General features: G+C 31.8%; 4 protein-coding genes across 4 annotated transcripts; 1 reads left to right on the top strand and 3 right to left on the bottom strand.

The window, feature by feature from the left end:
- Nucleotides 1–2,159: 2,159 nt before the first annotated feature.
- On the bottom strand, nucleotides 2,160–4,765 carry LOC106756708 (bifunctional protein FolD 2). Its single transcript, XM_014639245.2, has 5 exons — nucleotides 4,611–4,765; nucleotides 4,318–4,501; nucleotides 4,044–4,201; nucleotides 3,160–3,372; nucleotides 2,160–2,688 (listed from the first exon to the last, which is right to left on the bottom strand). The coding sequence occupies exons 1-5, from the start codon at nucleotides 4,701–4,703 to the stop codon at nucleotides 2,452–2,454; spliced, it is 885 nt and encodes a 294-aa protein (XP_014494731.1). The 5' UTR covers nucleotides 4,704–4,765; the 3' UTR covers nucleotides 2,160–2,451.
- Nucleotides 4,766–7,860: 3,095 nt separating this feature from the next.
- LOC106756763 (ankyrin repeat-containing protein At5g02620-like) lies at nucleotides 7,861–11,608 on the bottom strand. The gene is made up of 4 exons (XM_014639328.2): nucleotides 11,277–11,608; nucleotides 10,460–11,056; nucleotides 9,580–9,989; nucleotides 7,861–8,784 (listed from the first exon to the last, which is right to left on the bottom strand). Exons 2-4 carry the CDS (start codon nucleotides 10,806–10,808, stop codon nucleotides 7,897–7,899), a joined length of 1,647 nt encoding a protein of 548 aa, XP_014494814.1. The 5' UTR covers nucleotides 10,809–11,056; nucleotides 11,277–11,608; the 3' UTR covers nucleotides 7,861–7,896.
- A 3,035-nt stretch (nucleotides 11,609–14,643) lies between these two features.
- LOC106757513 lies at nucleotides 14,644–15,543 on the top strand. Its single transcript, XM_014640185.2, has 2 exons — nucleotides 14,644–14,867; nucleotides 14,959–15,543. Exons 1-2 carry the CDS (start codon nucleotides 14,670–14,672, stop codon nucleotides 15,097–15,099), a joined length of 339 nt encoding a protein of 112 aa, XP_014495671.1. The 5' UTR covers nucleotides 14,644–14,669; the 3' UTR covers nucleotides 15,100–15,543.
- A 2,918-nt stretch (nucleotides 15,544–18,461) lies between these two features.
- Nucleotides 18,462–20,031, bottom strand: LOC106757224 (heavy metal-associated isoprenylated plant protein 36). Its single transcript, XM_014639848.2, has 3 exons — nucleotides 19,863–20,031; nucleotides 19,682–19,757; nucleotides 18,462–19,494 (listed from the first exon to the last, which is right to left on the bottom strand). The coding sequence occupies exons 1-3, from the start codon at nucleotides 19,914–19,916 to the stop codon at nucleotides 18,728–18,730; spliced, it is 897 nt and encodes a 298-aa protein (XP_014495334.1). The 5' UTR covers nucleotides 19,917–20,031; the 3' UTR covers nucleotides 18,462–18,727.
- Between the last annotated feature and the right edge of the window lie 2,659 nt (nucleotides 20,032–22,690).

The raw sequence follows: 22,690 nt of genomic DNA, 5'->3' as shown, positions 1-22,690 counted from the left end.
TTTTAATAAAATAATAATTACACTCTTTCTATTTTTAAAAAATATCCTTTAAATTTTTAATAAATAATATTTTCCTCATCATAAATTGTCTTATAAAAATATAATATTATATGTTTTAGAAACTATTGTTTTAATATGAAAATAAACAAATAATAATGAGATGTATGATTAAAATTATTAACTTATTATTATATCTAAATACATTTTAGCACAAGTATAAATATGCTACAAAAAATACAAATATAAATGTAAATAAAATAAGAAGTGTGAGTGTTATTTAATTAATAACATGAGTCCATTTTAAAACTAAAAAAATTATGAATGTCATTTAAAAAAATATCAGGAGTAATGTAATGTTTTTATAATTAAATCATTCAATGTTTATTTATATGAAAAAAATTAAATATAAATTTTTCACAAATTTTAGTTTATATATATATATATATATATATATATATATATATATATATATATATTCAAATAAAATAAGGAGAGTGACAACCACTTTATTAAAATATAAAGGATATAAATCTTATTTTATTGCATATGTAATAGAGATAAATATCATTCAAAAACTAGATGGGTGTGATTGATATTTTATTAAAACATTAAGAGAAACATCTTTTTCTAAAGTTAAAAAACATGAATATTATTTAACATAACCTAAAAAAATGTAAGCGTTATTTTTCTTATTAAATAACATAACATAATTGATAAATTCAATCGATACATGTAGTATACAAAAATATGCCTGTACCAAGTAATTTTGAAGTTTATTACTATACTGTATATATTAGTACAACAAAACCAGACTCGTGTCTATTTAGACACATTCATAAAGCATCTAAAACAAAAATAGTAGATGAACTGATGTGATATGCAAATAGCGTTTAAGGTACAATTGCCATTGCTTGATTACATACAGATACAAATTCTTCTCTTGTGGATAATTACGGATGTAGTATTTCATGTAATCCATGATTACTAATGGTCCCAAAATCAGATAGCATGTCGCTATCTTAAAGACAGTTGCCAATGTTCAAATGAGAAATTAGATTTTCTAAATCCACAGACTTATGACAGTTTGTCCACTTTTTTTGTGCAGTTGAAAGCTTAGTTCTTAAGTAATAATGGTAAGAAACGACAGATTGTGAAAGACTGGAACAGCATTTTTTTATGTCAAATGGATTGAAACAAGGTTTTTCACCTTAAACTGACATTAATAGTTTGATTTTATGATTTTTTTGACTGGTAAACAAGTTTTCAAACACATTTTACAGAGCTCAGTCTATTACAATGAAGAAGATAAGTTGAATAACATGTTGAAAATTAGATCTCTATGTTCTACCCAAGTTTGAGAAGGTGAGTGGGTCAATCGGGGAATGATAAGAAATTAACCAGACAAGGCAAAATTATTAAGCCATAAACTATGGTGTAAAGGTCAATTGGAAATCTTCCATCCTTTTTATTTTCTTTTGCAGCTGTATATATCTAACGGCTTTGCAGATTAATCCAAAGTGGTTAACTCTATCACAATGAAAAGGAGAATTTGAATGACATGTTAGATTTCAATGTTCTATCCAAGTTTGTCAAGGTGGGTGGGTAAATTAGGGAATGATAAGAAGTTAACCAATCAAAATTATTAAGCTATAAATTATGGCATAAGGAAGGTACGCTTAGAAATCCTGCATCCTTTTTATTTTCTTTTGCAGCTGCATATATATAATAATGGCTTTCCAGAATAATTCAAAGTGGTTAACCATGTCATAGGTAAATGGTAGTTAATAAAGTGTTACAGTTAATAATAGTAGTAGAACTTAACTTTGTTGAGCAATTGATTAATAAAAATGTATTTTATATACGATCATTAAAGGAATAGCCTAAAATATGAAAAACAAACAAAAAACAACTACCGCCTAAAAACAGTGCCAGCAGCAGCATCATACAACAGAGGAAGACCAAGAATATCCGGAGAGAAGTAAAAAATTTTGCTCCGTGAATCATTAGAAGTACCATATGTGATAGGATGAGCACGAGTAACCCTTAGATGGTCCTTAAAAGATGGTAAAAAGAGTTATGAATATAATATGGCAGCCATTACTGACCGACTTAATGGCTGTGTGGGAATCCTTCTCAATAATAAGCTTAGAGAATGGTACTAAAGAAACTAAAACATGCTCAATACCCACATCAAAATTTCTTCTGAAAAATTGTACAATGTGAGGACAGTCGGGGATATAAGCCAGAGGGACAGACACGGGCGGAAACGGAAGATATTGAAAAGGCAAATATATAGTTTTGCTTGAACCAATCCTACTTTTCCATTTTGAAGACCGATCCTTGTGTTACAAAATACCATACATTGGTCAACCTTAAACCACACTTTGAGTAAAACCGATTCTCAAAGAAATTTCAACTAAGAGGAAATACCTTATTCAAAGTCAAAAAAGATCAATTATTTTGCTCAATATAGCGCTTAGCTCCCTCCAAAGTATTCTTCAACAACATTGTGACCGTCATTGGACCTACACCACCAGGAACAGGAGTAATCCAACCTGCAGTTTTAGATGCTTCCTCAAAATCTACATCTCCAACAAGCCTGTAACCAGACTTCCTCGTTGGGTCATCAACAGCATTTGTGCCAACATCTATGACTGCCGCTCCAGGTTTGATCCAACTTCCTTTGATCTAATAACATTAGCGAACTTTCCATTAGGAAGAAGATTGGTGACAACAACTAATACATGGGATTTCAAAAAAAAAAATCAAAAGATTGGCAGTAATAACTTGAAGAAGCACAAAATTAACAAAAGCTTTTGTGGTACTTTTGATGCAAACATAGTTTATACAAATGATACAATGTCATGATAGAAAGATCGACTTAAGTTTCAAAAATGTCATTAAACAGCACCAGTTATCAGTTGCATTTGAAAGTCAATGCACATCTAATAGATCGGGATGAGTACTAAGGAAAGGGGCTGCACAAGAGAAACGTAAAATAAGCTACTTAATTTATTTGATAGCTATTGTTATCTATAGCATTTTAGAATAAGAAATCCACGTTCCAAGGGTTAAAATTTGAAACTCCACATTCCACAACTATTGCATAAGGACATAGAATAGAGATGTAAATAAAGGAAAATATATTTTGATAATTACCATCTTTGGCTGTCCAGCTGCTGCAATAACAATATCCGCTTCACGTATGATATTTTCTGGTTGACTTGTGTGTGAATGTACAATAGTAACTGTAGCATCTGCTTTCAAAAGCAGCAATGAAGCTGGTAATCCAACTATGTTGCTTCTGCCAACCACAACTGCCTTTTTTCCCTTTATTGTTACACCACTTCGTTGTAATAGTTCAAGGCATGCCTGTACAAACAAAAAATGTAAATCAGATTTTGAGAGTGTTTGAAAGATAACTTTTCAGTAAACAATCTTGATAAGTAAGATGTAAATCAACACAAAAAAAAATAGAGCAACCCTCCCACAGGTTTAGTGTAGTGAGGATCACAGAGTTTGCTAAAAAGTGTAAGAAGCCTTGTAAAATGGGAATAAGAAGAATAGATCCAATACTGTTGTTCTAAAGATTAACAGAGTTCAAATATTTTCATACATACATCACTGTTGGCCCAAGTTTATCACTTCTCTAGAACAACAGAGGATATCTTCATATCAAACAACAGTAACTAAAGCTACTTCGCATGCAGAAATTATGATCTAGGAAACAAATTTGGAAAAAATAATCCCAACACCAATAAATTTCAGTAAATAGAAGGTATACCTAAATGAAAAAAAATAGAGGAAGACACTAGTGACTAGCAAGTTAGTTAGTTGTTTTTAAGTAAAAAGTTATTTTGCCATAGTAGTAGCATTTTCCCCTCTTCTAACCTAAGCATCCAAGCTCCAAAATCGTCTTTCTTAATGATTTGTAAGAAGAAAACTACATTGAAAAGAAAGAAAAAAGGCATGCGAAATTCATTCAATTGTTGACATGATAACTGAGTGTAATCCAAAATGTTTCAGATTGAAGAGCATTTTGCCTTGGGAGTGCATGGAAGGAACAGGGGGTCTCTGCCTTTCATTGCAAGCTTGCCAATGTTCAACGGATGAAAGCCATCCACATCCTTCTCGAGGCTAATTTCAGACAGAACTTTCTCTTCATTTATGTGCTTAGGCAACGGAAGCTGAACCAAAATACCTGCATATATAAGCAAAACAACACTCATAGCAAAAAAAAAGGCCCAAAACAGAAAGTACAATCGATATATAAAATAACAGATGCACTAACTGAAAAATGTATGGATTTACACTAACCATGAACATCAGTGTTAGCATTCAACTCATGAACTTGCTTTATTAGCTCAGCTTGAGATATTTGCTCTGGAAGGTCCACATCGAAGGACTTGATTCCCAATTCAGCGCACGCCTTTCTCTTCATTCCCACATAGCTTTGTGAATCCTTCCTGTTCCCTACTATCACCACTGCTAATCCTGGAACCTGCAACATTTCACACACAAATACACAATCGCGAATATTTACATGTTGGAAAAAATCACAATTCTTGTTTGTAATATCCAGTTTCGGTTAATCGAAAATAAGGGCTTACCTTGCCGTATTTTTCAGAGAGGAGGCGCACCTCGTCGGCGATTTCAGATCGGATGGTTTGCGCAACGACCTTGCCGTCGATTACGGTGGCCATTTGATCGGTGAAGGATCAGAGAAATGTGTCTGCTATTACTCTTATCACTTGGGAAGATGTCTAAAGGTGAGTCACCTAGACGACTTGTCGTTTCATACACGTGTAAAATTTATTAATAAATACCTGAATTTATAATTATTTGCTAATAAACATAATTTTATACTGCAACTTTCTTCTTTTAGTTTACACTTAAATGTATTGTAAAAGATTAAGCTTAATTGTATTCTTAGAGTTTTTGATTTGAGACTCCATATACTTTCCTAAAATCTTACATGAGTCTTTCTTATTTACAATATATTGTAAATAAGAAATATTAGTTTGTAGATAAAATATATACTCACTTAAGTTGTATTTTTTTAATCTAGAAAATTTAATACTACGATTATACGAAGTTTTAAAATATTAAAAATCATATAATTATGAAGTATTAGAATTTATTAAGTATGTCATATCATAATTTCTATATTTATTGAAAAAACAATTCCTTTTATTATAAAATATGAATATTCAAGAATAGAAATCAAGATTTATGTTTAAATGATAGTTAAAGTTCAAAGATATTGATTTGTTGAAGTAATTTAATCGGTAGAAAAATCATTCTATAAAACAATTATTCGAAACTTTGATTTTTTTTTTTTTCAAATACGGATTTAAACAAATATGGACTTAATCGAATGTATACTACACTCATAACTGATAATTTTGATAATTGATTTCTAACTTTGTTTAACACATAAGTCACTTATTTAAAGGAGTTTAACATATTTTAAAAAAAAAACAGTAAATTTAATACATTTTGTAAGAAAAAATATGAATATTATTTTGTAAGAAACTAAAAGCGAATTAGTGATCATTAGAGTAAATAAAACCATTTTTCATTCATTCAATTATGTATAATAGATGATTGTGTACATAATATTTTAACTTAAAAAAAACATCGAATGTGAGTTTTTAAAATATAGAAGGGAGATCATTTTTCTTTGGATAAACAATATTTCTTTTATGATATTTAAATATCATTTTATAATTAATCTAAAATTATTATATAATTAATAAAAATAATTATAAATATAATCATGAACTAATCACGTAATAATACATAAATAATCAGTATCATTATCCTTTCTCATTATATTATATAGTTATACACTTTTCTAATAGGACCAAAAAAATCTGAAAGAATAAGAAAAACATATATAAAAGATAAGATCGAATACCCGATCTAATCTTACACTCAAATTGTTCCACAATATTCTTCAGATCAATTCAGGAATATATTGAAAGATGTCATCATCCACAATTCCAATTCCAATATGGCAGAAGGAATGAAGCAGCTGCAACACAAACTGAACCATAAACACACACATAAAAGAGATATCTGATTATAACACAAATTTTACAGCTCTGATGATATAGCCGCATACGTACATATAAATATACAGTTTTTTTCTTTTGAGTGTACACAGATGCAGCAGCCATACACACACACACACACACACATATATATATATATATATATATATATATATATATATATATATATGCAGTGTTTTTTGTCCTTAAGTTGCTGCCATATATACATATACACATCTGTTGTGTATATCATGGCAAGAAAACTTGTAAGATTTTTATGCCTATATATATTGAGTTATGTAACAAGATGAATGAATTTTGGCAGAGTGATATGTTATTAAATTTTGTGGAAAGTCTATGTGTGACTCCAAGAGGCCAAGAACATTAGGGTTCTTATGGGGTCTTCTGGTTGAAGGCTGAACCTTTGATTGCGCTTGAGAAGCCTACTCCGATGGTTGGAGGCATCCGCGGAGACTGCCTTAGAAAGCTGGTGGAGCTTCTCTCCGACGGCGGATCTTGCAGAGTCCTTGGCCAGACAGGTTTCACCAGAAACGTGAGGTTTCATGGTGGGTAATTAACTAGGGTAACCCTTTGTAGTAGAACTTAGAGGGCGGAGCAATGGAGAATTATATAGAGGAAATGGTAGCCAGCATGGGCTACTTTTCTTCGTGTGTGGGTCGCAAGATTCCTTATGTTGGGTGACAGATGGGCTATAGATAAGATAATTGTGTCACATCTTATATTTAATTACAATATTTTCTTCAACATTTTTTTTTTCTTGTAAAATTAAGTAATTTCAATTTAAATTTTACTCAAAAATAATTCTATTAAATGCTTACATTTTTATTTTTTCTATAATTTTTATTTCCTACAGTGATGCATTCAAATAATTTAATCAACGTTTACAAAATTATTATATTTTAATCTTTCAAATTAAATTATGTATCTATGGATTTTATACATGAAATTAATGTAAAAAACTATCCACAAGAAACAATAGATGTTATATTATATTATTTACGGATAAAATGTTTTCATTATTTTTATAAAGTATAATATATATATATATATATATATATATAGAGAGAGAGAGAGAGAGAGAGAGAGTATAATTTTTAAAAATAATTTGAAGACAAAAAAATATATCTGACCTTTTAATTGAATTTTAAATTTTTCATAAACATAAATATTTTTAATTAAAATTTTATTTTAACATATCTCTAAAATGTAATATTTTTAATAAAATCGTAAATATTGATTAAACATCTATTTAAATGTCTCCTATTTCAATTGTGAAAACACTAAAAAAATAGATTATTTAACTTAGAGACTTGTTCTCTTGACTTTTTCAATTAAATAATTTAAAGTTATTTTTCTTTTTTCAATTTTAAATACACGTTCTATATATGTTGTGATTAGTAAAGAAAATTTGAACTACCTTAAACTATTTTCATTTTATCTTTATGAAATATTTTATCGTTGTAATTGCTTACTCTTTTGTCCTTTTCATGACAGAGACCATTCCAGCTTTTTCTGGGTGGCCTTTATTCCTTCGTTTAATTGGCGACATTTTTTTTTTGTGACTTTTGAAAAAGGAAGAAGGGTTACTGTACAATATTCTTGTGCAGTTATTCTCATTATTTTGTCTTTTTATACTTTTTTTTTTCAATTTTATACATGCCTATATATACATTCCATACTTCATTTAAACAATCATATATATATATATATATATATATATATATATATATATATATATATATATATATATATATAAATCCATGAGGCACATGAAAGAAGAGAGTAAATGAAAAGAACAAACAAAGCTTTATCACTGATTCTATATGGCATAAAGTATCTTGTGCTCATTGTTTTGTAGTTCAGAATCTGACATAACTGATACTGAAAAAGACCTTGACCTGCTTCCCATTGAGGATTTCCGAATGCTCCTTAAATTTGAAGCCTCAATACGATGCCTAATAACCCAGTAACACATGGTGCCCAAAGTTGTGGCCATTATAGTTGTCCCTATGACAGTGACTCCAATTGCAAGCCACTTCTCATCCTTCCCCACCACTACAAATGACAGTGCTAAGAAGGCCACAGAAATTAACACACAAGCCAACCACATCAGCTTGTTAATGATGGCCATCATCTGCTTCTTTGCCTTGTTTTCTATGATCACAACCGAGGTCTGCACCACCACCACAGCCAGAGAAATGAAGAGGGCAATGGAATCAAAGACAAAGAAAATGAGAAATGCAGCTTGTGAGGCTATGTTTGCTTCACCAATGCTCATTCCCGAACCTGGAGGAATGTCTTTTGGATCATCAGCAAATTGGCCAGGAACTGTGAAAATAGCTGCAAAGGCTACTGTGGCAATGAGGATTGCAACCACAGTGGTGGAGTTTATTGCATTGTTGAGTCCTTCAGCATGCAATTTGTTGATACGTTTGGCTATGCCTTGAACACCTCTTCTGGTTTGGTGGGTGTGTTCCAACTGGTGGTGGACTTCATGTTTTATGTCACTCACAGTTTGTTTCAACTCACGGGCTGTGGTTGTTGCTGGCTGAGTCTTTAAGGTTTTCGCACTTCGAACACCGTGTTCCAGTAGAATGTCTTTAACTTCAGAGTTTCCAGTTTTTTCAGCAGTGTCTAATGCAGTTTCACCAGACTTGTTAACTGCTAAAGAATCTGTTTCTGTCTGTCCAAGAAGCAACTTAACAATCTACACAAACATAAATCAAGAGTTCAAACACTATCGTTAATCCAATAAAAACTATTAAAATTAACTTTCCTTTGGATCAAGACTGATTCCTACAATTGTTTCAAAATCGTTTCTGGCAATTGATGCTTCAACTCAAAAAACTAAGCATGAAAATAAGATCATGTTCTCAAAATTCCCTTCTATTTCTTTCATTATTTTCGAAGGTCAAGCATGCTAAGCCAGATATAATTTCACACCTTTAGAAAGTAGAAGCCAAGGGCCAAAATCTTCAAACAAATTCTATCATGAGACCTAGGTCTTAGGTAAAGATCTGAACTTGAACAGTGTAGTGAATATCATAACATCAACCATAAAGTAAATTTCAACCAAATGATTGCCAAATCTATTGCTTCATCTTTCATCTGTCCCAGGAACAAGTGCATAATAGGTATCAAAAGTATGATTCGAAATGACTTTTGCAAAATGATTACCCAATTATTCTGGACTATCACTTCCTTTGTCTTCATATTGTAGTAAACATTATGAACTCGTTTTGAATTAAAAGAACGAAAGGATGAAACAACTTCTGTGATCAGGAAAATATCATTCAAGCTGATTGCTAACACGAATTCCTACCAGAGTACTATCAACCCAAATGCTATTCTTGTTCTCACTGCGAAATACCACATGGGAAAAAAGAACACATTTATCCACATGCATGATCTAAATCACAATCCATTTCTTATAATCATAACCTTGCATGAAGTTTTTATGTAAATATTAGCTTCATTGTGACAGACATGTTTTCTAATTTACCTGAGCTCGGCCTTTCCTGGTTGCTATATGCAATGGCGTGCTACCCTTGTTATCAACCATGTTTACGGTTGAGGGATCAGCTTTTATCAACTCCTTCACCACCTCAAGATTCTGTCCTTTCACTGCCATGTGAAGTGCTGTCTGTCCCTTCTTATCAGTCCGCGTTGCAATTGCAGGCTCCTTCTCCAGAAGTGCTTTCACAACCTCTACATGTCCATTTCTTGCTGCAGAATGCAAAGCCGTTTTTCCGTTACTTCTAGCAATAGTTGCCAGACTACCACCTGCTTCCAATAGAAATTTTACAATCTCAATGTGCCCTTGTAATGCAGTAGTGTGCAGGGCTGTGGTGTTAGATGGATCCACTGTCATTGACAACTCAGAATGAGCCTCCATTAGGATCTTCACAATATCTGCAACAGGGAAAATTGTTAACTATGTACGAAAATAATAAGAAAAACTAAGAAAAGACGAAAGTGACCAACATTCACAGGTAGAAGAGAGATTCAAATTCTTCTTAGATAACAGATACAAAGAGTCTCAATCAATGATTCAATGAAATAACCCGTTATTTTACCCCAGAGGCCTAAACTGCAATCCAAGAAACTGATTCATATTTTGAATTCATCAAAGGTGTCCTAGTTATTGTTAGCATTAGTACATCTAAGAATTAGTATTGGTTGGCTTAAATAGTCCTAGATTGTAGAACAAAAGGGTATCCAAAATTTACATCTATCGAGTAGTGATTACAAGGTGGGTTACAATCCAGGACGACTAGTTGACAAAATATTCAAGGAATCTCAAAAAGAAACACAATTAAGATTCCCTCCGAAGATCACACACCACAAAAGAGCAAGTATATAAAGTCATATTGAAGGCATACCTAAATCGCCTTGTTTGGCAGCAATGTGGAGTGCATCAAAACCATTCCTTGCCTTAATTCCAGCACCAGCAAGATCATAATATTGAATCATCTCCCTAACCATATCAACATAACCATATTCAGCAGCAACATAAAGCACCGTTTCTCCAGCATGGTTCTGCTTTGTCAACAACGCACGAAGTTCACCCCCTTCAGTGCCACTAACCGTGTCTTTAAGAACGCTCAGATTCCCTGCTCTTGTTGCAGAATGCAAAGGGGTATCATCCCTTTTACCTGTCAATTGTTTTGTCATTTTTTTCCTTGGCGTGCTTGCTGATACAGCTTGCGGCTGCACAGTTGGTGACTCCATTGGATTTGGATTCACACACCACCCTAATCAATCTCTCAGTTTTGACTCCAACTACTATATATCAGAATTCAGAACCTTCTTTTCTTCCTTCCAGCAAAAACCCAGATCAACAGTTGCATCTTTCATCCCAAACAATTCTCTCTCCTTGAAGCAATTCAAAGAAGAGGATCATCCAAATCAATACTCAAAAACAAAACTCAAAACATCAGAAACTTCCTATCCTCCTGCAAGCCTCCAGAATCACTGCACTGATCACCCGGAAAAAAGAAAACTGAGTTAAAACTTAAAAGGTTAAAAAACAAAAAAGCCGCAGCATCAAGTTATGAATTTTCGTATTGCATGCTTGAGAGAAAGTGTGGTGAGTGCAGTTTCATAAGAAGCAATACAAAAGGTGCAAATTTGATAAAAGAAAAAATATACAAAAAATAATAGTCATGGGTGAGTGTGAAGGAAGCTTCTCAGTGTCACCTGGTTGTGTTGGGCTTCATAGAAAGCATTGAGATTTGAGGGTAACTTTGGTTGGACACGCTGTAATGTAAAGAAACAAACATTGGAGACAGAGTAACAAAGAAGATGGAGAAAGTGATTGGGTTGAAGGAGATGAATATTTAGAAGGCGTAGGCAATAGATGGCAATGATTAAGACATAAGAGACGAAAGTCACATGTAAGCAACAACTTTACACGAATGTAAATCAGAGGTAGAGATAGCTTAAACTTAACATAGTAGTGACGATGGAAGAAGGAGAAAGCGTTGCGAATAATATGAATGAAATGATGGGAATAAAAAAATGAAACTGTTTGATGGAAAAAAAGTTGAGAACAGAAGAATTAAAAAGGAAAAAGAGTGGCAAACAACAATGGCGGTGGCTAATGTGGTGAAAGAGATGCAAGAGACAAAAGTCGAAAGAGTCCAATGACGAAAACGGAATTAACAGAACCACGCGCATTTGAATTCCCAATTCCGCGAGTGCACCATGCTTTTTGTCACGCGCTATAGTTTTTGCCCAGTTGACTCCTCCATCGCTGATTTATGTCCTCGATAAAATTATTCACTATTTTCTTCTTTGCAGATACCATAATCTATTTATTTTTTTATTTTTTCATTTTGGCTGAAAAAAAATATTTTTTTATCAATTCAACTCGTTTTCAAAAGAGTTAAGATTAATTCACAAATAAGTTAATTTTTTTTTTCAAATAACTAATATAAAATAAGTTTTTTTAAGTTAATTTTAATTTTTAAGAAATTGTTCTCACCATTTTATAAAAAGTCTGTCTAAGATATTCGGCATAATAAAAATTTGATTTCTTTATCGAATGTTACTGTATGAATTCAAAGAATTTGGGTTAATTACATAAAATAGAAACAAATTGCGTATAATATTCTTAATTCTTAAGGAAACATAGTGTAAGCTGATTTATAATTGTAGTGTAGGAGGGTGGTCGGCTAAGTAAACGTACAACTGATAGAGGAGGATGGTGAGTTTATCGATCTAAGTGGTAGATGGTCGGGTGATGGAAGAGAGAATGTGAGGATGACATGGGGCGAATTTCGCGGGTACGTCGTTACGGTTAGTGGGAGAATGTTACGGGATCATGGATCAGCAGTTATAGGTAGTTAATGTTCACTTAATGAGTCAGATGCCTATAGATATAAAAGTAATCATGCAATTTTCACTTTTGACCTACTTACTCTTATCTTGAGATTAGTGTGATTTGGTTGACTTAAGTGTCAGAGTGTTAACGTGCAGGTCGCACCCTATCAAGCCTAAGAGTGAGGTTAACTGAAACAGTTCATCGAAATAGTTTGGCTTGTGTTCGGTTTCGGGTCTCAATCTGAAACAATAATGATTAACTAGAGTCTAAACCACAAATCATTATTAAAAGTTTTTAATTTTGTCAGATTAATTAGTGCTACTTTACCTTTTTTTAAAAACTTTAATTGAGTTTTAATTTAATCATTAATACTTTTTTTTCTCAATTTTAATCATTAAAATTTTCCTATCGATTTGGGTACCTTGTTCAGTTTCTATCATAGTATGTTAAAATGTTATTTTCACTTAAAGTCTATTTTTTTTTTTATGAAATAAAAAGTTTAAATTTAAAAAGATTATATTGAACTTAAATGGAAAAAAGTTAGAGAACCAAAATACTTTTTTTTTTCTTTCTAAATTTAAGATTGTAAGCTTGTAAAATTCATTGACAATAATTATATTCATTTATTTCTGAAGTAAACATCAACGATGATTATGTAACAATTAATGGGTGATCCAAGTAAAATATACCCTACTCTATAAAACCACACCACATTACATGTGCATAATTTATTTAAATGAAGTTTTAAAATATATTTTACTGAAAATTGGGTGCATAGCTAATTCAAAACAATATAAATTTTAAATTCAAACAATCTTTAAAATTACATATGTGTTCTTGTAACGATAGATTAAATGATTAAGATATTTTCATGACACTGTATTCATTCTAATTTAATAGATGGAAGTGGAGTATATGAAATTTAGAAATAGTTATTTTCAAGGTAAAAAAAAATCAAATAATCAACTTGATGGCATACGAGTTTAATTTTTTGGAGGAAGAGAAAAACTAAAATGTAGAGAATAAAATAAAATAGTTAATATTTTAAAGTACAAGTAATTGATATTTAATAAGAAAATAATAATTTTCATGTGAGCAATAATTTAAATTGAAAAAAAGTTGAAATAATGATAAAATTACAAACGTTAAAAGAAGGTGTAATGTTTTCTATTATATAAACATGTTTATGTTTTTATGTTATAGAGTGAAAAAGGACGATGTAACATAGTCAGTGTTTTAATTATATAATAATATATTATACTAATAGTATGTAGTGATAAGAATAAGAAAGATGAGATAAAAACTTCATTCTTCTATGTTAACATCGCCATAGTTCTCTTCTTTTTGTTTTTAATTTCTTTCTTTAATTACATCTATTTCAAAAATTAATCATACTAACGAGAGTAGTTGGAGTAAAAAGAAATATTTTAAACATCAAATTTTAAAATAGAGTAAGCTTCTATTTACATTATTAAATCTTCCTTTTTTTATAGTATTTTAGTCATCAATTTCAATAAAAACAGTTGTGAAGAATAATTCTCTAAATTCAATCTATCATATATTGAATTTTGGTTTTGTTTAGAAACTTAGGTATATATTAAAATAATTCGAGAAAGTTTTTATTTAGAAGACACCGTATATTAAAATAATTCGAGAAAGTTTTTATTTTCTTTGTATACATGTATACGTGATCACATCCGGCGACAAATCCCGGTCACGCATTTCCTCAAGCACCTTATACGCTTTCTCAATTTCCCTCCCCTTGCAGTAAACTTCCACCAAACTATTGTATGTAACAATATCAGGAGTCACCCCCATTTCCTTCATCTCCTTGAAAACCCTCTCAGCATCCTCAGGGGTCTTCCACCCGGAAAGAAGAATGTTAAAAGTCTGTAAATTAGGGCGAAACCGATGCTTCAAACTATGGTAAACGTTTCTAGCATCCGTCATGCTCTTCTCCTGGCACAGCGTTCTCAACAGAGCATTGAAACAATTAGTATCAAACTCAGTCACCAGCTTCCAGAACTTTCTAAACGAGTCCACAGTTTGTCGAACGGAACACACTTTGGAAATTCTGCCCAACACAACCATAACTGTGCGAGCCGTTATGGCCGTTTGGCCTTTTCGACGGCATTCGATTTAAAGGTCCCAAACAGGCGATTTTTTCCGAGAATTTAGAGCATGGTGTCGAGGGAAAACGTAGTGTGGTAAAACCCTTTCCTTCTTCCGGTGTAACGGAAAATCTCAAGGGTTTGGGAGGGGTTCCCATGGCTGAAGCGAAACCTCTTGAGAACTTGATCGATCAATTCATTGGAGAGAGGAAAACACTGTTTGGTTTCAGGGATTGTTTCATCTGTTCCGGCGTGGAGGTACTGCTGAGTATGCCGAACACTTTCTGTACGTCATCGTCATTGGAGCTTGAGAAGCAGCGTGGAATTAGGGTTGAGAAAAGAGCGCAATTCAACGTAAGTGTTAGTGATAGGTATATTTTTGTGTGAATGGTTTTAATATTGCTATATTTACACAGAAAAGTTATAATACGCATATTGTACGTAGATGGCTCACGCTGACATGGCAATGGCGGTCTCTCACATTCAGCGTTCTGCTTGGAATTTTAGCTTGTATTTAAATCAGCGAAGAAAAGCAGAAGGAGATCCCAGGTCCGTGACTCCTCTCCACTTTTTCAGCCACAACTGAAGCCCTACCTTGTCGCCCTGCAAATCTTCTGCAGCAGCTTTGCTCGATTTCTCCTATCCTTACTTTTACTTTGGAAGTATCATCTTTGGACAACTTTATTCTCCCCCATTGATAAAAAAACACATTGAAATGAGTGCTGATTGACATGCCACACTTCCAGGTTTCACAAGGACGCCACCAAAAACACAGAAGGAGGCTTCATACACCTGTTCATCATACACCAAACACCAGAGAGAAAAAAAATATTCAGCTGCAGAAGGATGGCTGTTGTGCCCTTGAAGCACCAAAACGTTCTTCACAATTTCATCACAGTTTGATCCAAGTTGGTGCTAAAATTCTACACAATTTCTTGCTTTATGCTAATTTGCTTTTCCTGTGCAGAAGCTTCAAACAGAAGCCTAATGTAAATTTTTGTGGTGAGTAATGTTTGTCTGTTCTTCTTCACTGGGAAGTTTGAAATTATCAAAATATCAACATACTTCTGAAAATTGTAAAACAAAAAAAATAAAAATAAATAAACTTTAATTTAGTAAAATTGTTTTTCTTGATCTTAAAAAAAATTCATCCTAATTCAACATTCCTAGACTTTTTTTAAGAAACTCTTTCGAAATCCTAATCCAAATTTATGTTTTGTGAAAAGATTGTCATTATTAGACTATAATAACTATGGAATAATTTCATATTAAATTAAATTTTGTAAACATTAATTTGATATTTAGTTATATGACTAAAACATGAATTTATATTAAATTATAAAAGAAAAACGAAGTGAATAGTACATCCTATCAATTTCAAAATTGAGATCAAGAAAAACAACTTTACTAAATTAAAGTTTTTTTTTTTTGTTTTACAATTTTCAGAAGTATTTTGATATTTTGATAATTTTTTTTACAATTTTGATAAAAAGTTAATTAAATTGATATTCAAGTTCTTTTTTTTCAAGGACTTCTCCAATAGAAGTTTTTTAAAGATTTATTAAATTGATATTCATAAGAAAATTCTCCATTTACATTAATTGAAATTGTCTTCTCTTAATGTCAATATTACTTTTAAGATGTTGATAATATAACTATTTTCATGGATTTATCATAGATAGACAAGCAAAAGTTAATTTGTTTAGATTTAGGTTTTTATCAAAAGAAAATAAGTTGGGTAAATTTAACTTGACTTAAGAAAGAGGGTGAAGTCAATGTTAGAATGAATTCTATGCCTATTTAAATTAAATTGGAAAAAAATTCAAACGTTTTAATATAATATTGAATAAAAATAAAAAGGTTTAATAACATTTTTATTTTAAATTATTTGATGTGGTCTTTTTTTTCTTGTCTCAATATAAATCTTATTTTTATATATTTGAATTCAGTATCCTTTGATCTACATCTATAGAATATACGTTAGCTTTTCTTCCTTAATAAAAACAAGTATACCTTTCGACATATCTGGTCGCTCAGCACTACCTTTTTTGTTGTCCTTTCGAACATTTATCGTTTATGTTCAACCAACAATTATTATAAATAAACCAGTCTTCAAGTAGAAAGAAGCATGCCAAACACCAATTAAGAGGTCATTACTATCTCACCATCATTGCACATTCAATCAATGCTTTTCTCATTCTCTTCTTTAAATTTTTTTCAAAATCTTTATTAAAAGAAAGTTGCAATTATGTGATTCTGTCGTTGCACTATCTTTATCAAATGGAAAATATTTTTTTAATAATTTTTTTACCATTTTCATGTAGTAGTTTATGATTAACCTATTTTAAATATATAAATCACTAAAAATAGTGACAGATAATTATTATAAAAAATTATTAAAAAAAATTGTTAACACAGTCCTTATGAATTTATTGGTCCTTATTAAATTGTTGGTTGACACTCTAACATATCAATGTTAACCATTTCTATTTTGTTCTAAGGAGTCTTAAACTTGATAGTCTTATATTAAATGAATAAATAATATAAACCCATAAACATTGAATATTAAAATTTTATGTTAGAAATAATGTTAAATCTTTTATATATAGATAACTCATATATCAAAGATAATCATTATTTCACAGTTTATAGTAAAAAAAGAATATTAATATAGTAGTATTAGATTCGGGTTTGTCTTGACGCTAATCAACGACAATTGCGTTTTATTGTGATAAAAGTCCAACTTAAACATATGGAAAAACTCTTATAAATCTAAGTATAATTTCACAATCTCACATTGAAGAAAATCAAATATCCATAAGTATTAAGCTTTAAAATTTTATATTGCAAATGATCTAAGTTTGTTAGAATTATGTATGGAAATCAAGAGCAGAGCAGAACTTTTGGACATGCTTTGTCGTAAATTCTGGTAATTAATAATCCCAAAAAACGAAAGTGTAAAAACAGTGAACTCTTATAAACTTGTCGTTTAATGTGCATAATTTCATATCATACTATGTTAATTAACTAGTCTTTCTTTGACACGATAATAATTAGCTTCGTGGGGCTTTCTAGAGGGATGCTTATTGTTGAAGATATATATGGTGACACTTTGACAGCACAAAAATGTTATATAAACTCTCAAACTTTTCTGACATGACTATGCGATCAATCTGAAAGAAGAAGTATAATCTTGTGAATCTTGAGAATCACATAAAGTAACTGTTTAACGTATTCACCTAAATAACTCAAACGTTGCTTAATTTATAGTATTATTAAGCAAATTGAGAGAATTAGGTGTAAAAAAGGTACTTTTATACTCACTGATGGTAATTTATCTAACTCAACTGAGATTAATGAATGGATGATTGAGACAAAAGAGTGCCACTTTTTCTGAATGTGATTCTTTCCTTATTGGTTAAGTAACAAATTGAAGAACAATAGGCACCTTCAACAGTATTGATTTTTTTGCTTAACTGAAGCCTATTCTGATCTCTCCAAACCTAAGCAAAACATGCATTTTGATGGGATTTTTCTTTATTTTAAGGGTTCATCAGACAAACATATTATATATATATATATATATATATATATATATATATATATATATATATATATATATATATATATATATTGAAGTGTTTCCTTTTATCGTAATTGATCCTGGTGCTGAGCATGTTCCTTAGATTGAGAAAGGAGGAAAAAGTAGAAGCTGTGGCAAGAACTATACAAACAAGCTTTAGATCCCTTGGAAGTGCGATGGTACTACCATATATACCTCCAAAAGGCCAAAATACGATAAAGCAAAAAGATAAACAGTTTTAACCAAGTAGAGAATCGCTTTGCAGAAGTGGATGAAGCATTATATGAAGTAATTATTTATTAACATGCATGAGAATTAGCAAAACCATTTACCAGCATGTAACTAGCCAGCAATGAAACATGAAAAGAGAAAAAGAAAAGCTGCTACTTGTAAAGATACTTTACACATATGATAGAGAGGGAAATGAAGATTTCAGGACCTACAAATTGCAGAGCATTACAAGGAAACCCCAAAAGCTATACTCTTAACAAGGTTAAAGAAAAAAGAAGCAGATACAAAGCATTCAAGACACTAATTAATTTCTAATTTCCTTGAGCATGTTACAAAATTTAAACTAAGTTTTATCACTGATAAGTAATAAATAACACTAGTTATAGCAAGTACTTCACTGTCACATGATGGAGCAATATCCACCACCTTCGTACTCATCCTCATCATCATCATCTGCACTATATTGCTTGATTGGATCAGACGGTGGAGGAGGTGGTGGCAGTCTAGAGTATGGAGTGGCGTAAGCATGCATGGGCATGATGGGTGCCCCAACATAATATGAAGCACTTGAGATAGGATATGCTGTGTTATAGCTTAATCCATAGGCTGGAGGAGCAGGAGGAGGTGAATAATACACATGTGGATAAGGGTAGGCATGCTGAATTGGAGGGTTAACAAGATCCTTAGCAGCCATTGAAGGCACTGAAGCATCAACTTTACTAATTTCTCCATTCTTAGGAGGAACAGATGCAGAACCACCGTTTTCCCCTTTGTTTTTCTTCTTCTTTTTCTTTTTCTTCTTTTTGCCACCTTCACCACCACCACCATCACCATCACCTCCCTCCTCACATTCATCATTGTGTTCTTCTTTGTCAGAATCTTCACCATCTTTAGAACCCTCATTTGAACCACCATCTTTAGAACCCTCGTTTGAACCACCATCAGCACCTGGTTCACCATTCTTTTGGATTTCCTTCTCCTTGTTGATATCACCACCCTTATTGGATTTTCCGGACTTTTTATTATCTTTCTTCTCAGCTGGTTTCTCTGGCCAAAGCTCCACTAGCCTCCCTGATCTTGAAAGCCTCTTGATGAGAGTCTCGGCGTCCACGTTACCAGTGACCGTAACCTTGTGCTGCAGAGAATCCACCTCTGTTTTGTAAACCCCTACACCATTATAAACATATAATTACTCTTTCTTTTCTTCCAACACATCATTAGTTACTTCCATGTTAAGATGATCATTATATCATCAAGACCTACAAAGTTTGAAGATGAGATATATCTATATAATAAAAGGGATGCTGTATATTACTATGTAGAAAAGAAGTAGTAAAAGTAAAGAGAATGATACCATCAATTCCTTGAAGAATTTTCTTGACTCTCTTTCTGCAGCCATCGCAGTGGATCAATACTTTGAGAACCCACGTCTGTAAAATGAATGGAGAAATTGGCAATTTGGATGAAGTTGATAGAGAGAAATAACTGCATATATTCACATGCAAACTAACTGAAAAGAGAAAATGAAGAATGACCTGGTACTTGAGAGTTTCTCCATGAGGAGGTTCTTCTGCAGGCTTTGCTGCCATTTGGTAGGTTTGGTAGCTTGGTGGAGTGGAAATCAAGGGATGAGGAAAGTTTATCTAAGTGGATGTGTCTATGTGTTTGTTGGTGGCCAAAGGAAGTAAGGAACATGCAGCAAGGGGGACTTAAATAAATAAGGAAAAAAGTGTTTCACACACAAACATTCTTATCTTAGCCTTTAAAACATTACATTAGACATCTGATTAATTCAAATTAGATTAAATATTGCAAAGCTTTTCTTCTTAATGTTTACTGTAGTTATGTATACAGTATGGACAAAGATACTTAGACAACATTTTTTGACAACATTTAAACATCATACGTATCATTGTTGTGAAAAACTGTTGTCTATATATCATTACCCGTATTACCCATATAGTATTTACAAATAGAAGTGTGGTGACTGAGACAGTGTTTTTGATATAGTTATTATTTTTGGGTTAAATGTTACAGTGATGTCATTGATTGGCACTGGCCATTGTTTATTCAGTGAATCTAATCTAATGCGAAACTTTACTCAATGATAGAAGTGTTGAAAAAATAACACTATCAAACACTGATTTAATTATTAAAAGAAAAGGAATCAGAGCACTCATTTCATTTGGTGCGGAAGCCATGTCACCTTTAACACAGGCAGAGATAAGCATTATGGTGATGACACATGAGCAAAGTCACGTGATTTTGTCACGTGATGCAGAAGGAGGATATTGTTCAGTACAGGTATCATGTTTTCATGTGAGAAAAGTGGCGTCAAAGGAGGCAAAAATTCAAGTTGTGGAATATTTTATGATGGGATTAAGGTTGTGATAAGTTGCAAGGTTAGTAAGGGATTGGGTTGGTTTATTATACGTTTGAATGAAGAAGTTGTAAGGAGCAGAGTATGTAAAACAGATGCAGTGTAGTGTGGTGTAGTGTAGGTGGTCCTTTGCATCATCTTTTTTGACATCTTATCTGTCATATCAGACGGTTTAAAGGGCTTCATCACTTTTAGTACCACTCATTTTCTGATCCCAAAAGCAGAGCTCACTGGGACTGCAACCCACACGATAACGGGTCCACCACTCATCTATGCATATTGCATTGTCTCCATGCTAGAAGCTTCACATAGCTAAGCTAACCACACCCTTAACCAAGATTACTCACTAGGGCTATCTTAGTTTTTTTCTTTTTATTTATCAACTTCATAAGCAAAGTTAACATTTTAAGTCAAACTTTGTAATGATTTATGTAACTAAGTGATCGAAATTATTTAGAACTTGTTATCCGAGAAGATATAACACTCTTATTTGACAGGATTCAAACAAAAACTTTAAGACAATAAATATATAAGTCTTTTTTTTTTTTTATCTAGACTCGTACAACTTATTTAAGTGTGTTGTGAACCTGGTCAATATTACCTGTTATCAAAGTAGTTTTTATTATAATTAATATGTTGATAATATTAATACATAATCGAGGAAGATGTTCACAAAAAATATCTAAATACTAATTAATTAAATATGAGTCCAATCATACAAGAAATTGATACTATTTTTTATAAAAAAAATCTCAAGATAATTAGATAATGAATTTTTCATCTTTATATAGTGTTTTATTTTTTCATTTCTATCCAATAAGAGACTTTGATTCAAACTTGGATTCTCGACGGAATAACATGTTTATAAAAATTAAGACTAAAGATAATTTTCTCTTTCAAGTATCTTATCTTAAAACACTTGAAATACTCAATAATACATTCTATTTTCTTTGCCTTTATTTAAGAGTTTGAAATAGATAAAGCATTCAATCAATTATTTTAGTCATATTTATACTGATACATTTTATACTTTTACCAGATCATATAATTTTCTATAAGTGAATTTCGCTTGGATTTTTATTAACAATTCTACTTTGTAGACATATAATTATTTTACACTGAGAAAGATGATATAAGAATAATTAATATTTTAAAGGCATGGACTGTTGAAGAAGGGAATCAGGAAAGTGTACGTCTTGTTCAGATCATGGCCATTCGTTAGTGTTGGCTTAAAGTTTAGAGTTAGATTGGTGGTTGGGTTGATGAGTTTGAGAATCTGAATAAAAGTTTTAAATACCATCCAATAATTTCTACCACCCCATTCTCAGTTTCAGGCTCCATTTATCAATGTTTCCTACTCTTAGGCTTATACGTCTCACAGATTCAACGCATAATAATTACTTATAGCAATCGCAGTACCAGAGTTTTCTTCCTTCTTCCATTAACTTTATGTTTTTTTCAGTATGGATACAGAACAAAGAAATAAAGATAAATACGATAGAATTAAATATCAAAATTTCATTATTTGCTCAAAAGTCAAAGAAATTTTTTTCTATTATACTTCTAATCGATATAAAGGATAGTGACCCCACACAAACAAGCATTGCTATCAAAGACCAGAAGAATTTGCTATGCAACAGATGGTTGTCATTGTGCTGACTCTTACCATCGTGATTTGTGGCAAAAGCACTAAACCAAAACTCCAAATTTCTGGAAGAACTGTTTTCAACATGGAACCTTGATCATCGGCGGCCACTCAGGTGAATTGCTAGCCATTCAGACATTTAATCATAGCCAACAACTTCCCCAATCCACTCCCAGTGAATTCATTCTTTCAGAACAATTTCAAGCAAGCTAATAAATAATTAAGCATGGTTACATAAGATCAGACATTGTTTAAACTATTTTCTAACAGATAAATTGAATAATTTGTCCCAATTAGTCCAAAGGTGACTAGAAATTCTGTTATATTCTTAAATAACA

The sequence above is a fragment of the Vigna radiata genome, chromosome 3 (genome assembly GCF_000741045.1).
Source record: "Vigna radiata var. radiata cultivar VC1973A chromosome 3, Vradiata_ver6, whole genome shotgun sequence".
Lineage (NCBI taxonomy): Eukaryota > Viridiplantae > Streptophyta > Magnoliopsida > Fabales > Fabaceae > Vigna > Vigna radiata.
The sequence above is the reverse complement of the archived record's forward strand: the minus strand, read 5'-3'. Positions and strand labels throughout refer to the sequence as shown.